The sequence below is a fragment of the Hyperoodon ampullatus genome (genome assembly GCF_949752795.1).
Source record: "Hyperoodon ampullatus genome assembly, chromosome: 5".
In the NCBI taxonomy this organism is placed as follows: Eukaryota; Metazoa; Chordata; class Mammalia; order Artiodactyla; family Ziphiidae; genus Hyperoodon; species Hyperoodon ampullatus.
In genome coordinates, this window is record NC_136918.1 from 47,221,632 (window position 1) to 47,240,703 (window position 19,072).

A 19,072-nucleotide genomic window follows, 5' to 3' on the forward strand; every position below is an offset into this window, starting at 1 on the left:
TATCCTAAATATTACATCTACATATGTTACATACCCCAATATTGTGTTATAATTTTTGCTTTAAACAGTCATATATCTTTTAAAGAAATTGGGAGAAAGGAAGAAAAAATGAAAAAAAAATATAATTATATATATAATTTCATATTTTTATTTATATTTATAATTATATATATATATATAATTTTATCTTTACCAACCTATTCACCATTTCTGGTATTCTTTATTCCTTGTTGAATTACCATCATGTGTCTAGTCTCTTCAGGCTGAAAACCTCCCTTTGGCATTTCTTGTTTTGCCGGTCTGCAACAAATTCTTTCAGTTTTTATTTATCTGAAAATTATGGGGTCTTTTGGTAACTCTCCATTTAGTACAGCTTACGGTCCCCTGTCTCCTATAACATATTAAACTTTTTAGAATTAAAAAGTTGATAACAGTTTAGTGAATTTCTTTCCTGAATTTTTCCACCCACATGCATACACATGCATACTCAGACACACTTATGCACACATACCACAGAAACAGACAAACATTCACACACAGAGAGACATCCTTCTTGGATGTTTGGAAACAGGGCTTGGTTCTCCTGACCTCTCATCTAGTGCTCTTTCCCAAAACTAAATTATGCTCTTTTCGATGACTTTTGCTTCCCTTATTATTATTATTTTTTTAATTTGAGTAAAATTGCTTTACGATGTTGTGTTAGTTTCTGCTGTACAATGAAGTGAATCAGCTATATGTATACCTATATAAAGGACGTACGTTTGTTACAAGTAAACAAAGCAGGAATGATAGATTGTTTCTCAGCTTTTTGAACACAAGATTTCATAGTAGATAATGACCCTCCTAGGATCCACAGATCTTTGACATGTCTGAACAGGTATTGTTGACCTTGGTCAGGCAACTAGCTCATTTTGTATAACAATCCTGCACTTTTGTTTTGGAGATTAACCACCAAGTGTGGATTCTAGCTGATCACTAACAGGATTTTCAAATACATTTGTCTGATTTTTAGTAACTGAGTCTGTGCCAAGATAGACTATTATATTTCAGTGTAAGGAACATGGTCAGAGCTGCTTAGAGACGGGAGCTGGAATCTCAGCTCTGACTCTTGGTAGCCAGGTGTCTTGCACACAACATTCAACCTCTCTGAAGTACATAAGGAACATGAAAAAATTCTTCTGTGGCTATAATAATAGCTAAAATATACTGAGTGCTTACCACGATCTAAACACTGTGCATACTAACTCATTAAGGCCTCATAACAACCCCATACTGTAGGCTTTCTCGTTATTCCCCATATACAGATGAAGAAGCTAAGGCTCTTTGATAACGTATGCTTCATGTGTGGAAGAGCAAAACTTGAGCGCTGGCAGCATGGCTCCCACGCCCCTGCCTTTAACTTCATTGCTGTACTTAGCGTTAAGGAAGGTGCTTCTCAGTCATGGGTGTTGCCAATTAGTGTATGCATTCCCAGCTTCCTGTTATTATGCCTGGAATTACTCAGGTTACAGAGATCCTGTAGAGAATGAGGAGCCCAATGGATTGTCCATTGTTATAAAATAGCTTCAGTGGTCACATAACCTGGGGCAGCAAACAGTACTTCACTACAGATTTCAACATAACATGTATGGGAAACCCACAGAAAGCCCAAGCTGCTTCCAGTTGGCTCACAGAACTTGAGGCTTGGGAGGGGCCTCTGGAGGCAAGACAGTCAACCTCCAACAAGTCTACCACAGATAAGCATCAGGGTGATATTGGTGGCATTAGCTGGATGATATTTTGGCCATAGGACCCAGAAATGCTCGTATCCTGTCCTGGATTAATCACAAGTATCCCATGAGTTTCCCAAAGAAACTGTATATGCAAGGGTGGTGATGGTGACAAGAATTCAAGTTACCACTTACTTATTAGCCTTGTAGCCATCACCCCCAGTGCAGCCCTCTGGTAAAGCTGGGTTAGAAGCTTCAAGCATAACCAGGGCTTCTCCTACCCAAATCCCAATCTTACTGCCAAATGGCCATGGAGCTTGAAGAAGGGTATCTCTCAGGTGTCTGAGAGCCCTGTGGGAAGGAGAGGAGGGAGGGAGAATGATTGAGAGGAGAGAGCAAGAGCAAGCCTGCCCAGTTCCCTCTAGACTCAGCTGATTCTTCACACAGTCATCCTGTCCACTAAAAATACGGTTGCATCAGTTTTGGAATGCAACTGTTAGATCATCAGATTAGCAACGATTTCTGCCTAGGGCAGACAGGGACATTCCCTTATATAATCACAGTGTGTTTAAATGGTAAGATTTTAGTATTTTTCAAATTTTCTGTAATAATCACAAATTAATTACCTGTATAATGGAAAAAATATACTCAATAGAATGTGGTACCTAGAATTGAATCTTCTAATCCAAGAACATCGAGTACAATATTATGCATTGCAGATGACTAATGCTAAATATCAGGGCATTAAAAGAATCCATGAAGTCTGGAATAGTTAAGGAAGATTTCATGAAGAAAGTGATTTCTTAGCTGGGCCTTAAAATTGGGAATGATGGAAACTATCACTTTTACCACATTACATTTACTGATTTGTTGTGGTTTGATGTTTCCTGTGGTGTTGAGTGTGACTTTTTTCTCTTTGAATCAAGTGCCTGGGATCAAGGACTCTTTCTTTTCTGCATCTCTCCTACATGTCCAATTTCATCTACTACCTTGGAAATCACTGTAGCAGCTCAATGAAGCTTTGTTAATCAACTGCATCAACATGGTCCAAGTTAGGCTAAGTGCTCTGAGTTATTTATAAGCCAAATTAATAGCAGGTTTTCTTTGTCTGTCTAGCTCCTCATCAGAAAACATCTGAGGAATGTTGTGTGGAGACGGATTTAAACTCTGTGGAAAAGGAAGATGATGAGACTAAATTTGAAGTCAAGGTATGATCACCTTTCCTTTACTGATAGAAATTTCTGACATGATATAAGATTGCTGCCATAATTATCAATAAACCAATAAATTGTGTTTCCCTATTTCATACCTACCATCACCTCCAGAAGATGTGCCCATAGAGGCACGTAGCACAGACTAGTGCTCCCAAGAGATGAGGTTTGTAGAATTTCATCCTTTCCTTTCTTCTTAATTGCAAATAGAAACCAAAAGCTCTTTGGTCATAATGTACATAATTGTTGGTAGATATTGTTTTATTGAAGGAAAAGTCATTTTATTCATTCCTATAATCTGACTTCATATTTAAAATTGGTAGAACAGTGTATGGTTTATATATAAAAAGAACATGACAGGGCTTCCCTGGTGGCGCAGTGGTTAAGAATCCACCTGCCAATGCAGGGCACACAGGTTCGAACCCTGGTCCGGGAAGATCCCACATGCCGTGGAGCAACTAAGCCCGTGCGCCACAACTACTGAGCCTGCGCTCTAGAGCCCACAAGCCACAACTACTGAAGCCCGCATGCCACAACTACTGAAGCCCGTGCACCTAGAGCCTGTGCTCTGCAACAAGAGAAGCCACCGCAATAAGAAGCCCACGCACCACAACGAAGAGTAGCCCCCACTCACTGCAACTAGAGAAAGCCTGTGTGCAGCAACAAAGACCGAACGCAGCCATAAATAAATAAATAAAATAAATAAATAAATAAATTTATCCCCCCCCGCCAAAAAAGACAAAATTACATACAGCTACACACACACACACACACACACACACACACACACACAGCTGGTGAACTCTGAATAAACATTGTGGATTGTGCCAAAGTCATTTTCATGCTTTTGATACTACACTCTAGTTGCGTGAGATGTTAACTTTGAAGGAGGTTGGGGGAAGCGTACATGGGACTTCCCTGTACATTTCTTTGCAAACTCATGTGAATCTATATAATTATTTCAAAATAAAAGTTACGGCTTCCCTGGTGGCACAGTGGTTGAGAGTCCGCCTGCCGATGCAGGGGACACGGGTTCGTGCCCCGGTTCGGGAAGATCCCACATGCCGCGGAGCGGCTAGGCTCGTGAGCCATGGCCACTGAGCCTGCGCGTCCGGAGCCTGTGCTCCGCAGCGAGAGAGGCCACAGCAGTGAGAGGCCTGCGTACCGCAAAAAAATAAAAATAAAAATAAAAGTTAAAAAAAAGAGCATAAGCTTTGGAACTTGGCAGACCTAGACTTAAGTGACATAACCTCTCTAAACCTCAGTTTCTCATCTGTAAAAATGGGAATAACAATAGCTACCTCCTGAAACTGTTTTGAGCATCAAGAGAAAATTTGAAAATAGCCAAGCACTATATAATTGTAAAGTAACATTATATTTAAAAACCCAAGCAAAATGAATTGTGAATATATGTTGCTGCACAGCAACCCCTGAAGGGGTCCCTTTCCTCTGCCTCACTAAAAAATTAAATATGTGGCTGACTGAATGGTTCTGAAACAGAAGCCAGTAAACCATGGGCTCAAATGGACTTCAGCAATGGTTCATATCCATCATCAATTCCCAATGTGTCCAAATCTAGGCCCCTCACAGAGACTCCACTGACCATTAAGGAGTCAGGCAGAAAGCAAGTCTTAGGCTTTTCTTCCTGGAGGCAGAAACAATGTGGGAACTAGTTCCCAGCAGACTTTTCTTAGAGAGAGAAAGCTGCATTCTTCTGTCAGTTTGTTCAGTCATCCTTCTGTATTCTGGGCAGATGAGGACACTGTCATTGCTGTTTTGGAATCCTTCATGGTTGGAGTTATTGCATCACCATGTCTTCCAGAGTTAGGAAACAGTCTGCAATTTCATACAGTCTTGTAATTTTTTTTTTTTTTTTGGTAGTGTCTTTGTCTGGTTTTGGTATCAGGGTAATAGTGGCTTCATAGAATAACTTTGGGAGTGTTTCCTCCTCTTCACCCTTTTGGAAAAGTTTGAGAAGGATCAGTACTAGTTCTTCTTTGTATGTTTGGTAGAATTCCCCAGTGAAGCCATCTGGTCCTGAACTTTTGTTTGCAGGGAGGTTTTTGTTTTGTTTTGTTTTTTATTTACAGATTCTATCTCACTTTTAGTGATCGATCTGTTCAAATTATCTATTTCTTCTTGACTCAGCTTTGGTGGGCTGTATGTTTCTAGGAACTTGTCCATTTCTTCCAGGTTGTCCAATTGGCATACAGTTGTTCATAGTATCATCCAGTCTTGATCAGTCATTTTTTGAAATGGGCAAATGTAACTAAAATTCACCTGACCTGACATTCATGAAGTCTGTGAAATCATTAAGTAATATAAAAAGGATTTAATTCACCTTCAAAACTGAGCATCACTCTACCATTTTCTGTACGCTGGTCTTCAAAGAATGTTATCTCTGAAGGTGAGGGCTGTGTCAAGTGCACCAGAGCCCAAATTTGGCACCTGAACGCATATGCCATTGCATTGACTCACAATGTGATTGGAATTCACTTCATATCTCTGTGACTTACTTTGCCCATCTTTAGGCAACATATTTATGACCTGCACACTTTATAAAGATGCCGTGGGAGTTGTAAGTATGTTAAGGTTCTCATATATAAGAATTAAAATTAGAGTAAATTATTTCAATAATTGTAAACAATACAATGAGTGCTATTGTTTCATTTGTTGTAAAAGAGAAAAAGGAAATACTGTCAGTAAACATAAAGCACCTTTCCTCAGGGAAGACCTCAAAAGTATTTAAGGCCAAAAGTTTCCATAAGCTACATTCATTATTTACTCCTGTGTTACATACTTGTAAAAATAGACACTGCAGGAGCAGGGGTGGAGATAGAATCAGAGGCCAACAGGGTTGGAAAATGCTGAGTAGAATTCAAAAAGCCCTGACCACCAGATTTCTGGTTTCTTCCTTCTGCTGTGCTGTTTGTTTAATTCAGGCTCCAAGCCCATCCTACTAAGATGCTCTCTCCCCCTGTGTTCAGGCAGATCACCAACAGCATAGGTACTGCTAAGCAGGCACAGGTACATGCTACCGTCATCCTTCTGTGCTTGTGTTGCTTTTTCCCTTACTGTTGCCTTGTTTGGGTATTTAATGAAGGGCATTTCCCACAAGAACATATATATTAACAGTCAAGGGAGAAAAGGAAGCAGGGTAGGAACAAAGGCTGCGAAACTTCCTCATTTTGGAAAACAGTGGCTGGTCAGACTGTTGCTTCTAAAGCCCAGGGCTATGAGAAGAGTGAGCAGAATCCACAGTCGTGAAAAATATGAATAGGAAGAAAGGGGATTTGTGCACCAAATCCCCAAATCCTGGACTTAGAAATCAATTTAGGATCAGTAAATGCAATTAGTGTTTTCCAAGGTGGGTAGTATAACCAGGGAAATCATCATTCCAAAATATGTAAGAAAACTAGTAAGAAAAAAAGTAGGTTAGAAAAGAAGGTTTAGATTCATCTCTGCACGGTCCAAAAGGGGGACAAGGAGGTTGATTACCGTCAAGAACAATCACTGCTGCTTGTGTTTTGTGGCCACTGTCCAAGACAGATGACCAGGATAAGTAGGAGAACATGATCTGACTCTGGGTGACAATTCTGACATCTTTTTGGCCTTAGGCCTGGAACTGAAAGATGAAATGAAGGCATAGCCAGTCTAGGAGAGTGAATCATAACATAGTGATAAATGCCCCTCCTTGCCCTCAAGAGTAAATGCTCACAGGGGGGGAAAAAAAAAAAGCTATAAACCCAAACAATTCATGATTGCTGCTGGAGTCACTGATACTCACTACCTTTAACTAAAATCATGATAAGCTCTTATCATCAGCAGAGAACTCATTCCCAAAAAAGGCGTTCCCTCTTCTCTGGCAGGAGAATCCTTGGTATGCCAGTTCGCAGGAACTCGACAAGCTCAACTGGAGGAGGCGGCTGAGATTCTCGGGGCCATCTGGCAGCTGTGAGGGCTGCGCTTGGCTCACTGACACTGTTTGGGAAAGTCATCGTGGAGTCCTTCCCTGTGGCTCCTAGCAGTAGTGATGTGGCTACTTTCTGCCCTTCCCATCACCAGTTGGAAGCTGAAAGCATGACTCACCGGGGCTGCTTTCCCTGAGCTGCTCACATCACGGCCTCTTTGGAGGTGGAAAGAAGCCAAAGGCTGATGAGGATTTCTTTTTCCTGCATGTCAACCCTCAGGAAAAAGGAAGAGCTACTGGCTGTGAGCACCAACGAACAGTGTTCCTGGGCACCTATTAAAGTCATTTAAAATAGCGAGGTCTTTTCATACTTCTGAGCAAACAGGCTCCTTCATAAAAATTTTTTAAAAACAAAAAAAGTTAAGGCAGGAAGAGAACAGAGAGGTGAGGGAAGGGTTGCTAACACTGACTGAGGGCCAGACATTGTGCTGGGTACTGTGTGTACCTGATTTCATCTCAAGTCCTCAATACCTTGTGAGGAAGGTGATGTCTCCTTTGTTTTATCTGTGATGCTGTTGAGGCTCTGAGGAGCTAAGTGAGTTTCCCCAAGTCTAACACAACTAGTAAATGATCGAACTGCAATCTGAAATTAGCAGTTTACTTAATCTAGCAGTTTCCTAATCTATCTAATTTAACCTGTCTACTGGATAACTTACTTAATCTACCTAACTAGCAGTTTACTTAGCCTTTCATCCCCTAAATTTCCTCTTCTGCAAAATGGAGTTAAATAAAGTAACCTCACAGGTGGCTGATTAAATGAGAAATATATGGAAAGCACCTAGCATGATGCCTGACATACAGAAGATTCTTAGTAATGTTAGTTTCCCATTTAATCCTATGTTTACAGATAGAATGTTTTGTGTAAAAGATGAAAAGAAGCTGAAGGAAGGTTGGATTCAGGTCTTAAATTAAATAGCTTCTCCTAATCTCGAATATGTATCTTTTTGCCAAATGATAAGAGATCAGGGCCAAATTTAGTTTTTTGCTTTCTCACTCTTCTGAATCCCAAAATCTTTCATTTACCTTTCTGTTTCTCACCAAGAGAACTATGTGAACCATAAGCACATTCCACTGTTCACTTTCTGTGATGTTTAAAGTCTGGTTATTCTTAGAGATTCAAAGAATCCACCAAATCTTGATCTCCGCAGCCAAGCTCTCTGAACAATATCTAGAATGAAGATTCTCAAGGTTTCCTGTGTACTACAACCCTGAGAAGCTTATTCATAATGCAGATTTTCAGGCTTCACCCATAGAGACACTGATTCAGGAGGTCCAGGTTAAGGTCCAGGAATATGACTTTTTAAAAAAAATTTTATCTTATTTATTTATTTATTTTTGGCTGCAGTGGGTGTTCATTGCTGCACACGGGCTTTCTCTAGTTGCAGTGAGCAGGGGCTACTCTTTGTTGCGGTGCGCGGGCTTCTCCTTGCAGTGGCTTCTCATTGCAGAGCACAGGCTCTAGGCGCTCAGGTTTCAGTAGTTGTGGCTCGCTGGCTCTAGAGCACAAGCTTAGTAGTTGTGGCACAGAGGCTTCATTGCTCTGCGGCACGTGGGCTCTTCCCGGACCAGGGCTCAAACCCGTGTCCCCGGCAGATTCTTAACCACTTGCACCACCAGGGAAGCCCCAGAATATGACTTTTTAACTTATGCATTTGGTGACTAGAATGCAGGTGGTACAAGGGACTGCACTTTTGGTCACATTGGCCTAGAGGCTATATTCATAGGCCATTGGGATGAAGAAGAAATCATTAAGATAGATATGGATCTCTTAGGCTAATACAGAGTCCAAAATGCAGGAGAGTGAGGATGTGACTAAATTAATGTATGAGAATGTATTTTTCACTGAGGGAACTACATGAGAAAAAAGAGAGATTAACAGTAAGACCACTGTTGGCTTTGCTCTCTCATCAATAAAAAATGGAGGGCTTCCCTGGTGGCGCAGTGGTTGAGAGTCCGCCTGCCGATGCAGGGGACATGGGTTTGTGCCCCAGTCTGGGAAGATCCCACATGCCGCGGAACGGCTAGGCCTGTGAGCCATGGCCGCTGAGCCTGTGCATCTGGAGCCTGTGCTCCGCAATGGGAGAGTCCACAACAGTGAGAGAGGCCCGTGTACCGCAAAAAAAAAAAAAAAAAAAAAAAATGGACATGACTAAAATATTTGATGTATCCAATTTGGGTGGCTTATTCAGCTCAATTTAATATATATCAAAGCAATTGCTATGGGTCACATATGGGAAACAATTCTAACATGGGGCCTAAGCTCAGGAAACTTACAAGTTTCATGGGGGAAACAACATATTTCCAATAATTTATAATATAAAGCAGAATGACCTACCTCTAGTAAAAGGAATATAATGTGTTAGAAGGCAGAAGAGGGAACAGTTCATAGCAAGTATGTCGGGGTGTTTTTTTCCAAAGGAGGTGGCATTTGAACTTAATTTTTTTAAGAGTTTTTTTTTAATTTGTTTATTTTTCTTTATTTTTTTTGGCTTCGTCGGGTCTTAGTCGTGGCACGTGGTGTCTTCATTGCCACGCGTGGGCTTCTCTCTAGTTGTGTCACACGGGCTCCAAGGCACATGGGCTCCAAGGTGCATGGGCTCTGTGGTTGTGGCACACGGGCTCTCTCACTGAGGCACATGAGCTCAGTACTTGTGGCACACGGGCTTAGTTGCCCCATGGCACATGGGATCTTAGTTTCCCGACCAGGGATCGAACCCATATCCCCTGTACTGGAAGGCAGATTCTTTACCACTGGACCACCAGGGAAGTCCCTGAACTTAATTTTAAAGAATAAATACAATTTTGAAAGGTGGATAAGATAGAGAAGGGCATTCCAGGATGGGGAAGGATGTAAAGCCTCAGAAGTCTGAAGGGAGCATAGGCTATTCTGGGAATAGTCCAAGAAAGCTGGGAAGGTAGACCAAAGACAGGTTGCTGAAGGCTTTGGTTGAGGGTTGTTGCCAGCAAGGGCACTTGTGTATCGGTTTGACATTGGTACAGCAATGAAGAGTAAATTAGATGAAGAAAGGCAGGCTGACCAGCTGCCAGCAGTTGTCACAGTCCAGGTGAGACTTCGATGTTGAATGCCTACTAATGGCAGTGGCAAAAAAGGAGATGGGCAGAGCTCATACCCATTAGTCCAGGTGTTCTCCCCAGTGCCTGGAATGCTCTAGACTGTCAGAGAAAGTTTGATGAATGAAGGAATAGATCAAGGCAGAGAAATAAGGGCATAGATTTAATAGGGAGGGAAAAGAAGATAGTGAAAATACATTCAAGGTTTCCATCTTGGAATCTTCATTGAATGAATTTGTTGGACAATATAGAGTACTCGGGGGAACAGTAGAAAGTGAGGACTTATGCAGGCTGAGTCCAGCATTTGTGGTCTCGTGGATCTCTAACAGTAACCTACACACTCTCTTTCTGTTAGCTGGGCTATACTCCTCCCCACACCAGCAAGAGTCAACCAGTTGGCCTTGAGGTTATTTGGAAATTAACTAGGTTAGGGCACTTTTGCAAATCTAATAAAGCATTTTTCAAATTTGTGATTTTATTTATGAGTTAAGCAAGATTTACAGACATGTAAAAATTGTTACGTTAACATTTATGCATTAAAGTTAAAATCACATGAAATCAAACAGTCTGAGAAAATTCAGGATGTATGGACAATTTCTTTTCAACGTCCTTGGCTTACTTATTTCCTCCACATTTTCTTGGTTTGGGAATGGGAGAAAGGTATCTTGTGACATGTTTCTCACTCTCTGATATTTTTAACAGAACTACAGACTTGCATATCATTGGTAAAACAACGTTGCCATGTTTGCAGTTTTTTAAGAAGACATTTCCCCCATAAACAAATACTATAAGTAATGTTTAGAGTATTAGCCCAGCCTATAAAAGCCAATTTAACCAGTAAGAACATTGAACTAATTACTAAGAAGTCTAGCTGTGAAACTCAAGATCTTAGATAAAAGAGACCCTGGAAAAATTTGTAAAGTTTTCATCTGGGACCCATTTCCTTATCTTTCCCTAGTCATTTCCCCTTTCCACAAAGCTTCAGGACCAGTTATGACTGTCTCCTCAAGCCCTCCAAAGGGCTTCAGTCTATAAAATGTCCTAAAACCTTCCTCTTACCTCCCCACTCCTCCCCTCCCTCTTGGAAGTCTCTTCCCAATGCAGCTGATCTGGACTAGAGGTGGGAGAAATCTGAATGAGCTAGTTCACAGCAATGCATGGCTGAGTGACTGACTCAGCCCCTTAACCCTCCTGGAAACACTTGCCATCTTTTAAAACAGACTCACTGCCCTATTATCTAAAGGAATCTTTAGGTAGTGGCTTCTTTAGGCAATGCCAGTGAAGTGTACGAAAAGATGTGCTGGAAAAAGGCCAACGAGAGGGAGCAAATAGGACAGACCAGCCGGGTAGGAATTCACTTGAAAGATAGATTCTCTAGGTGGTTCCTGTTCTTCAGAAGTCCTTCTTATTCTCCACATCAGAACCCACTGAATCTCAAAAATCGAGGGGGTGGGGTTTCCCCTTTCCCGGCAGTACCAGCAGTGGAGAGGGGAGGCTACTCTTTCCCAAGGCTGATGTTTTTCACTCTGGGAAACAGAGTGTCTCTAAGGCCACCCTAGACTGAGGCTGGGGGTGACTGCCCTTTGGAGAGGTTTCCTTTCCTTTCCTTCCTGCTCTCCTCCTCTAAGCTGTGCCATTCTATAATTATTCAGTGATTCTTACTTGTCATACTTCTTTTACTTTCTCAGATTTTCATAATTAATTTACAATCCCAGGAAAGACTTAATAACCTTAAACGCTTCTTTCAATGATCACTCTTCACGCTTTAAATGAAGAGGGTGGTTCAGCTCCTTATCTGCCTTACCTTTTCTCTCTCAGAATTAGGTCTAGCAGCTTTCCTTTTTAAGAAATGTGATAATATAATAAATCATACTTTTACCTTAAATTACCAGATACCATCTCTTTAAAAGAGTTGGAGCTGAAATTGCTCTCCAAGCATTCCTAAAATCATAAAGGGAAATCACTTAAATTGAGGGAAAAATTTGATTCTGCTTCAATGTTGCTCTCTCTCCTTTGGGGAAGAAAAAAAATGTTAATAATCAATTGAAAATTACCTCTTGATAATTTTTAAAATATAAGTTTAAAAAAGATAGATTCTTCAGACAAATTGAAATAAATTTTTTTTTACAAAAAATTCCTTCAGGTTTGGCACTTCATCTATTTTCTTTTCAAATTTTGAAAATATGTCTTTCTTCAAAATATGGGGAGACAAAACAGATTCTATGTTGCTGAGAAGATACAGGAAGTCATAATTAAAGGTGATCCTAGAAAACCTGCATGTGGGTTGGTGTCATTTTGAAACCAGAGAGTGGCTAGGGTGGAGCTGGGGGTCAGGGAGTGACGCTGGGCCTGGAGCAGCTGCCAGCCTGCCTGCCTTCACTGCCACCCTTTTTCTTCAGAATAAAAGGAACGTACAGGAGGAGGGAGTCTCCCACCTGATTGGCCTCCCAACAGAGTAGTTTATGGGTTGGTTCCCTTTTAAAGCAGTTGACTGAGAAAATCCCTTCTTTGGTGCCCTGGGGCATCCCCAGGTCAGGGTGACTGAAGGGAAACAGGATGTGACTTCATAAGAAACTTAGTGCTCTGCTTTAAAATCACCTCACTGGGGGCTTCCCTGGTGGCGCAGTGGTTGAGGGTCCGCCTGCCGATGCAGGGGACACGGGTTCATGCCCCGGTCTGTGAAGATCCCACATGCCGCGGAGCGGCTGGGCCCGTGAGCCATGGCTGTTGAGCCTGCGCGTCCGGAGCCTGTGCTCTGCAATGGGAGAGGCCACAACAGTGAGAGGCCCGCGTACCGCAAAAAAAAAATAAATAAATAAAATAAAATCACCTCACTGTATAATTCACTGAGGCTCATAAGGAAACCCTAACAAAGAAATAAAGCAGCAATTGGTGGGTTGGTCTGCGGTCAGTTTTCTCAGTCCATTATTTGAATCAAAGGACCAATATTTGAAAAAAGCATTTATTTGAATATGCTCTCTTCCTCCTAGAGCTTTCAGGAAGCTTAATGTAAAATTTTCCCAAAAGTACTCTGGCTACAATTGAGCTTTCATCTCAAAATTGGAAGCAATAGCACTTATGTTGGTATTTAATATTATAAGCAGAGAAATGTTTCATAGCCAAATGAAACATCTCCCTCATTTTACACAGAAGGAAATGGATGCCCAGGGAGATTAAGTGACAGCCAGCATCTCCCAGCTAGTGAGAAATATGGGGTCCAGTAGCAACTATCCAGCAATTACTGAAGGTCAGCATGTTGAGTGCTTCACATAATTACCTATTTTAATCCCCACACAGTAGATTAAAGAGCCAACCATAAATGTCATTTATTCTTTTCTTTGTGCTAAGCATTTTAATACATTATCTCTAATTACCACAAAAACCTTCTGATGTAGATGTAATACCCCTATTTTACTGGTAGAGAACTAAGGTGCTACCCAAGGTCACTTCTTTAAAAGTAAGCCAGGGATTCCCACCCAGATTTACCTCTCACACCTCAGTTTGCGTTCTTTTCACTCTTTAAGAGGTTTTCAAATTACAGGTCACAATGGTGATAGTGAACTCAGTTTGGTGGGTTCACCAGCGTTTTAAAAAAAAAAAAAATAAACAGAAGGGAATGGGATAGAATTTAAAAATAGAATGTATCCCATCACAAAATCACACAAACAGGGGCTTCCCTGGTGGTGCAGTGGTTGAGAGTCCGCCTGCCGATGCAGGGGACACGGGTTCGTGCCCCGGTCCGGGAAGATCCCACATGCTGCGGAGCGGCTGGGCCCGTGAGCCATGGCCGCTGAGCCTGCGCATCCGGAGCTTGTGCTCCGCAACGGGAGAGGCCACAATGGTGAGAGGCCCGTGTATTGCAAACAAACAAACAAACAAAAAACCAAAATCACACAAACATTTTTCAGTTATACGTACATCTGTTGTATATTTTTTCCCCAACACCAACAAACAATTAATTCTGTACTGTCTACTTGGAGATAGCATCAGATGCCAAACATTGAGGGCTCAGCCTTATAAGACTGCTCCCATGCCCCTTCAGAGGCCAATTGCAAACCCAGGTTGTCACCTGTGCTTCTGAGAGACTGGCTGGCTGTAGGTGCTTCCTAATAGTTACCTCATTAACATAAACTCAAGTGTGGTTGAAAGGGGTTTGTTATAAATATCAAGACACTCTATCACAAGAAATTTAAAGGGTTTTAGGAGCTCTGTGCCAGAAGCAGGATGAAGACCAAATATATATTTCTTATTATAAATCACAGATTTATATATGTGTATAAGTATTATTATGTAAACATTTTTCCTGTGGGTTGTGATCAGTTTTTAAAGCCACTGCACCAGAACTAATCCATCTAAACCTTAGCAAAACACTGGTATACAGTGCAGTTAACTGCCGGCTCTTATTAAAACAGTCCCCAGATCTGCTGTGGATCCTTCCCGTACATTCTCAAAAACATGGGTGTTGTATTCCATCAAACTTGATTGACAGAGGACTCTCCCTCCACCCTGACACCAATTGTCTGACCTGTGGCCACAAGAATATGGGTTGACATAACCAAGTCCATGCCTAAGCATTTCAGCAAGCCCATGAGGTCATCTCATGCATGACAAAGTCTATAAATTAGAGGGACGTTATCATTCTGTATAAAATGATAAAGCCCATACCTGCAGCTTAAGTCAGTGTTATTTTTCCATCACTATACTAGATTGTCATGAAATAAGAGACTCTACAGTACACCATACTAACAATAGATCAATAGAGTTGGAAAGAGCACAATTCATTTCACAAGCATAAGCAAGTTTTACAGTGAGAGGGAGTTTTGTTAATAATGGTGGTTACTCTTTCTGTAGGTATCGCATGTTGTGGATTCAAAGATGAATAAGGCTGGAGCTCAAAGTCCAGTGCGTGTTTCTGGCACAGTAACATCACAGAGGAGGAACTAGAAAGGGATGCAATGTAACATTAACTGCCATAGTAATTAGTTCAACATTACATAAAAAATGTGAAGAAAGAGCTTTGGTAGTGTAGTAACTGCCACAGTAATTAGTTCAACATTACATAGAAAATGTGAAGAAAGAGCTTTGGTTTGAATCCAGGGACTGGTATTTACTTCTGTATATTGACTGAAATGAAAAATATATTCTAGTCTCTGGTCAAATATAGTTAAGAGAGGGAACTAAAATTTTAGATTCTTATTGAAATGATATCCTATTTTAAAAGAAAAAATATGAACCTGAATGTAAGATTGCCCGTGTATTTTAGAGCTAAATTAACAAAACTAGTATCCCAAATCCTCCTTTATTTGTTAGCCGGCTTTCTGGATATGATACCAGATTTGGGAAGACATCTATGAAAAGATTGGAAATCCATGGTTTTCTTTCATACACTGAACACTTTTAAATTGCTGTCTCTGTGGTCTGCACTGTGCATAATAAAACAGCCTTACCTTGACTGCTTTCTGCTAATCCAGGGAGAGGACTCTCTTGCATTGTCTACAACTAACTGAGCAGCCTGTAACTCTCACCTGTTTTGCAAGGTTCTTCCTATCTGTTCATCTGAATCTGGGAAAAGCTCATCGTCCAACTTTTAGCTCTAATCTACAAGGAATCTTTATGTTTATTCATTAAATTTCCCTTAATAATATTTTTGCAAGAGGGCCCTTTCTAAATCTATACTCCCTTTTGTGAGAATGTAAAATAACTCATTTAAACAGAACCTAGCAGGCAGGAAGAATTCAAATGCTGGCTAATTATCTACTTGTTCATTATTGGTTAATACCCTTATAATACTCCCGTTGCTATCAATATGATATACAAATTCACTTCCTGGTTAAGATGATATTTTCTTGAAAGTAAATTGAGTGGGAGTCTTGTCTCTTTTTGAGAATTAAATGCTTAGTGTTATTCTTTTTTTAACCTTTTTTTTTACAACTTTATTGGAGTATAATTGATTCACAATGGTGTATTAGTTTCTGTTTTATAACAAAGTGATTCAGTTATACATATACATCTGTTCCCATATCCCTTCCCTCTTGCGTCTCCCTCCCTCCCACCCTCCCTATCCCACACCTCCAGGCGGTCACAAAGCACCCAGCTGATCTCCCTGTGCTATGCGGCTGCTTCCCACTAGCTATCTACCTTACGTTTGGTAGTGTACATATGTCCATGCCTCTCTCTCGCTTTGTCACAGCTTACCCTTCCCCCTATCCATATCCTCAAGTCCATTCTCAAGTAGGTCTGTGTCTTTATTCCTGTTTTACCCCTAGGTTCTTCATGACATTTTTTTCCTTAAATTCCATATATATGTGTTAGCATACGGTATTTGTCTTTCTCTTTCTGACTTCACTCTGTATGACAGACTCTAGGTCTATCCACCTCATTACAAATAGCTCAATATCGTTTCTTTTTATGGCTGAGTAATATGCCATTGTATATATGTGCCACATCTTCTTTATCCATTCATCGGATGATGGACACTTAGGTTGTTTCCATCTCCGGGCTATTGTAAATAGAGCTGCAATGAACATTTTGGTACATGACTCTTTTGGAATTATGGTTTTCTAAGGGTATATGTCCAGTAGTGGCATTGCTGGGTCGTATGGTAGTTCTATTTGTAGTTTTTTAAGGAACCGTCATACTGTTCTCCATAGTGGCTGTACCAATTCACATTCCCACCAACAGTGCAAGAGTGTTCCCTTTTCTCCACACCCTCTCCAGCATTTATTGTTTCTAGATTTCTTGATGATGGCCATTCTGACTGGTGTGAGATGATATCCCATTGTAGTTTTGATTTGCATTTCTCTAATGATTAATGATGTTGAGCATTCTTTCATGTGTTTGTTGGCAGTCTGTATATCTTCTTTGGAGAAATGTCTATTTAGGTCTTCTGTCCATTTTTGGATTGGGTTGTTTGTTTTTTTGCTACTGAGCTGCATGAGCTGCTTATAAACTTTGGAGATTAATCCTTTGTCAGTTGCTTCATTTGCAAATATTTTCTCCCATTCTGAGGGTTGTCTTTTGGTCTTGTTTATGGCTTCATTTGCTGTGCAAAACGTTTTGAGTTTAATTAGGTCCCATTTGTTTATTTTTGTTTTTATTTCCATTTCTCTAGGAGGTGGGTCAAAAAGGATCTTCCTGTGATTTATGTCATAGAGTGTTCTGCCTGTGTTTTCCTCTAAGAGTTTGATAGTTTCTGGCCTTACATTTAGGTCTTTAATCCATTTTGAGCTTATTTTTGTGTATGGTGTTAGGGAGTGATCTAATCTCATACTTTTACATGTACCTGTCCAGTTTTCCCAGCACCACTTATTGAAGAGGCTGTCCTTTCTCCACTGTACATTCCTGCCTCCTTTATCAAAGATAAGTTGACCATATGTGCGTGGGTTTATCTCTGGGCTTTCTATCCTGTTCCATTGATCTATCTTTCTGTTTTTGTGCCAGTACCATACTGTCTTGATTACTGTAGCTTTGTAGTATAGCCTGAAGTCAGGGAGCCTGATTCCTCCAGCTCCGTTTTTCGTTCTCAAGATTGCTTTGGCTATTCGGGGTCTTTTGTGTTTCCATACAAATTGTGAAATTTTTTGTTCTAGTTCTGTGAAAAATGCCAGTGGTAGTTTGATAGGGATTGCATTGAATCTGTAGATTGCTTTGGGTAGTAGAGTCATTTTCACAATATTGATTCTTCCAATCCAGGAACATGGTATATCTCTCCATCTATTTGTATCATCTTTAATTTCTTTCATTAGTGTCTTATAATTTTCTGCATACAGGTCTTTTGTCTCCTTAGGTAGGTTTATTCCTAGATATTTTATTCTTTTTGTTGCAGTGGTAAATGGGAGTGTTTTCTTGATTTCACTTTCAGATTTTTCATCATTAGTGTACAGGAATGCGAGAGATTTCTGTGCATTAATTTTTATCCTGCTACTTTAACAAATTCATTCATTAGCTCTAGTAGTTTTCTGGTAGCATCTTTAGGATTCTCTATGTATAGTATCATGTCATCTGCACACAGTGACAGCTTTGCTTCTTCTTTTCCGATTTGGATTCCTTTTATTTCCTTTTCTTCTCTGATTGCTGTGGCTAAAACTTCCAAAACTATGTTGAATAATAGTGGTGAGAGTGGGCAGCCTTGTCTTGTTCCTGATCTTAGTGGAAATGGTTTCAGTTTTTCACCATTGAGGACGATGTTGGGTGTGGGTTTGTCATATATGGCCTTTATTATGTTGAGGAAAGTTCCTTCTATGCCTACTTTCTGCAGGGTTTTTATCATAAATGGGTGTTGAATTTTGTCAAAAGCTTTCCCTGCATCTGTTGAGATGATCATATGGTTTTTCTCCTTCAATTTGTTAATATGGTGTATCACGTTGATTGATTTGCGTATATTGAAGAATCCATGCATTCCTGGAATAAACCACACTTGATCATGGTGTATGATCCTTTTAATGTGCTGTTGGATTCTGTTTGCTAGTATTTTGTTGAGGATTTTTGCATCTATGTTCATCAGTGATATTGGCCTGTAGTTTTCTTTCTTTGTGACATCCTTGTCTGGTTTTGGTATCAAGGTGATGGTGGCCTCGTAGAATGAGTTTGGGAGTGTTCCTCCCTCTGCTATGTTTTGGAAGAGTTTGAGAAGGATAGGTGTTAGCTCTTCTCTAAATGTTTGATAGATTTCACCTGTGAAGCCATCTGGTCCTGGGCTTTTGTTTGTTGGCAGATTTTTTTTTTTTTTTTTTTTTTTTTTTTTTTTTTTTTTTTTTTGCGGTACGCGGGCCTCTCACTGCTGTGGCCTCTCCCGTTGCGAAGCACAGCCTCCGGACGCGCAGGCTCAGCGGCCACGGCTCACGGGCCCAGCCGCTCCGCGGCATGTGGGATCTTTCCAGACCGGGGCACGAACCCCTGTCCCCTGCATCGGCAGGCGGACTCTCAACCACTGCGCCACCAGGGAAGCCCTGTTGGCAGATTTTTAATCACAGTTTCAATTTCAGTGCTTGTGATTGGTCTGTTCATACTTTCAATTTCTTCCTGATTCAGTCTTGGCAGGTTGTGCATTTCTAAGAATTTGTCCATTTCTTCCAGGTTGTCCATTTTATTGGCATAGAGTTGCTTGTAGT

At 40.7% G+C, this 19,072-nt stretch overlaps 1 protein-coding gene across 1 annotated transcript in view; it reads left to right on the forward strand.

The window, feature by feature from the left end:
• Positions 1–19,072, forward strand: part of MCF2L2 (MCF.2 cell line derived transforming sequence-like 2) — a gene marked incomplete at both ends in the record, with an annotated part of 227,958 nt that overhangs the window by 122,400 nt on the left and 86,486 nt on the right. The window contains one exon of the mRNA XM_079705223.1: positions 2,826–2,917. Coding sequence (XP_079561349.1) covers positions 2,826–2,917 — 92 coding nt within the window. The remainder of the gene's footprint in view (positions 1–2,825; positions 2,918–19,072) is intronic.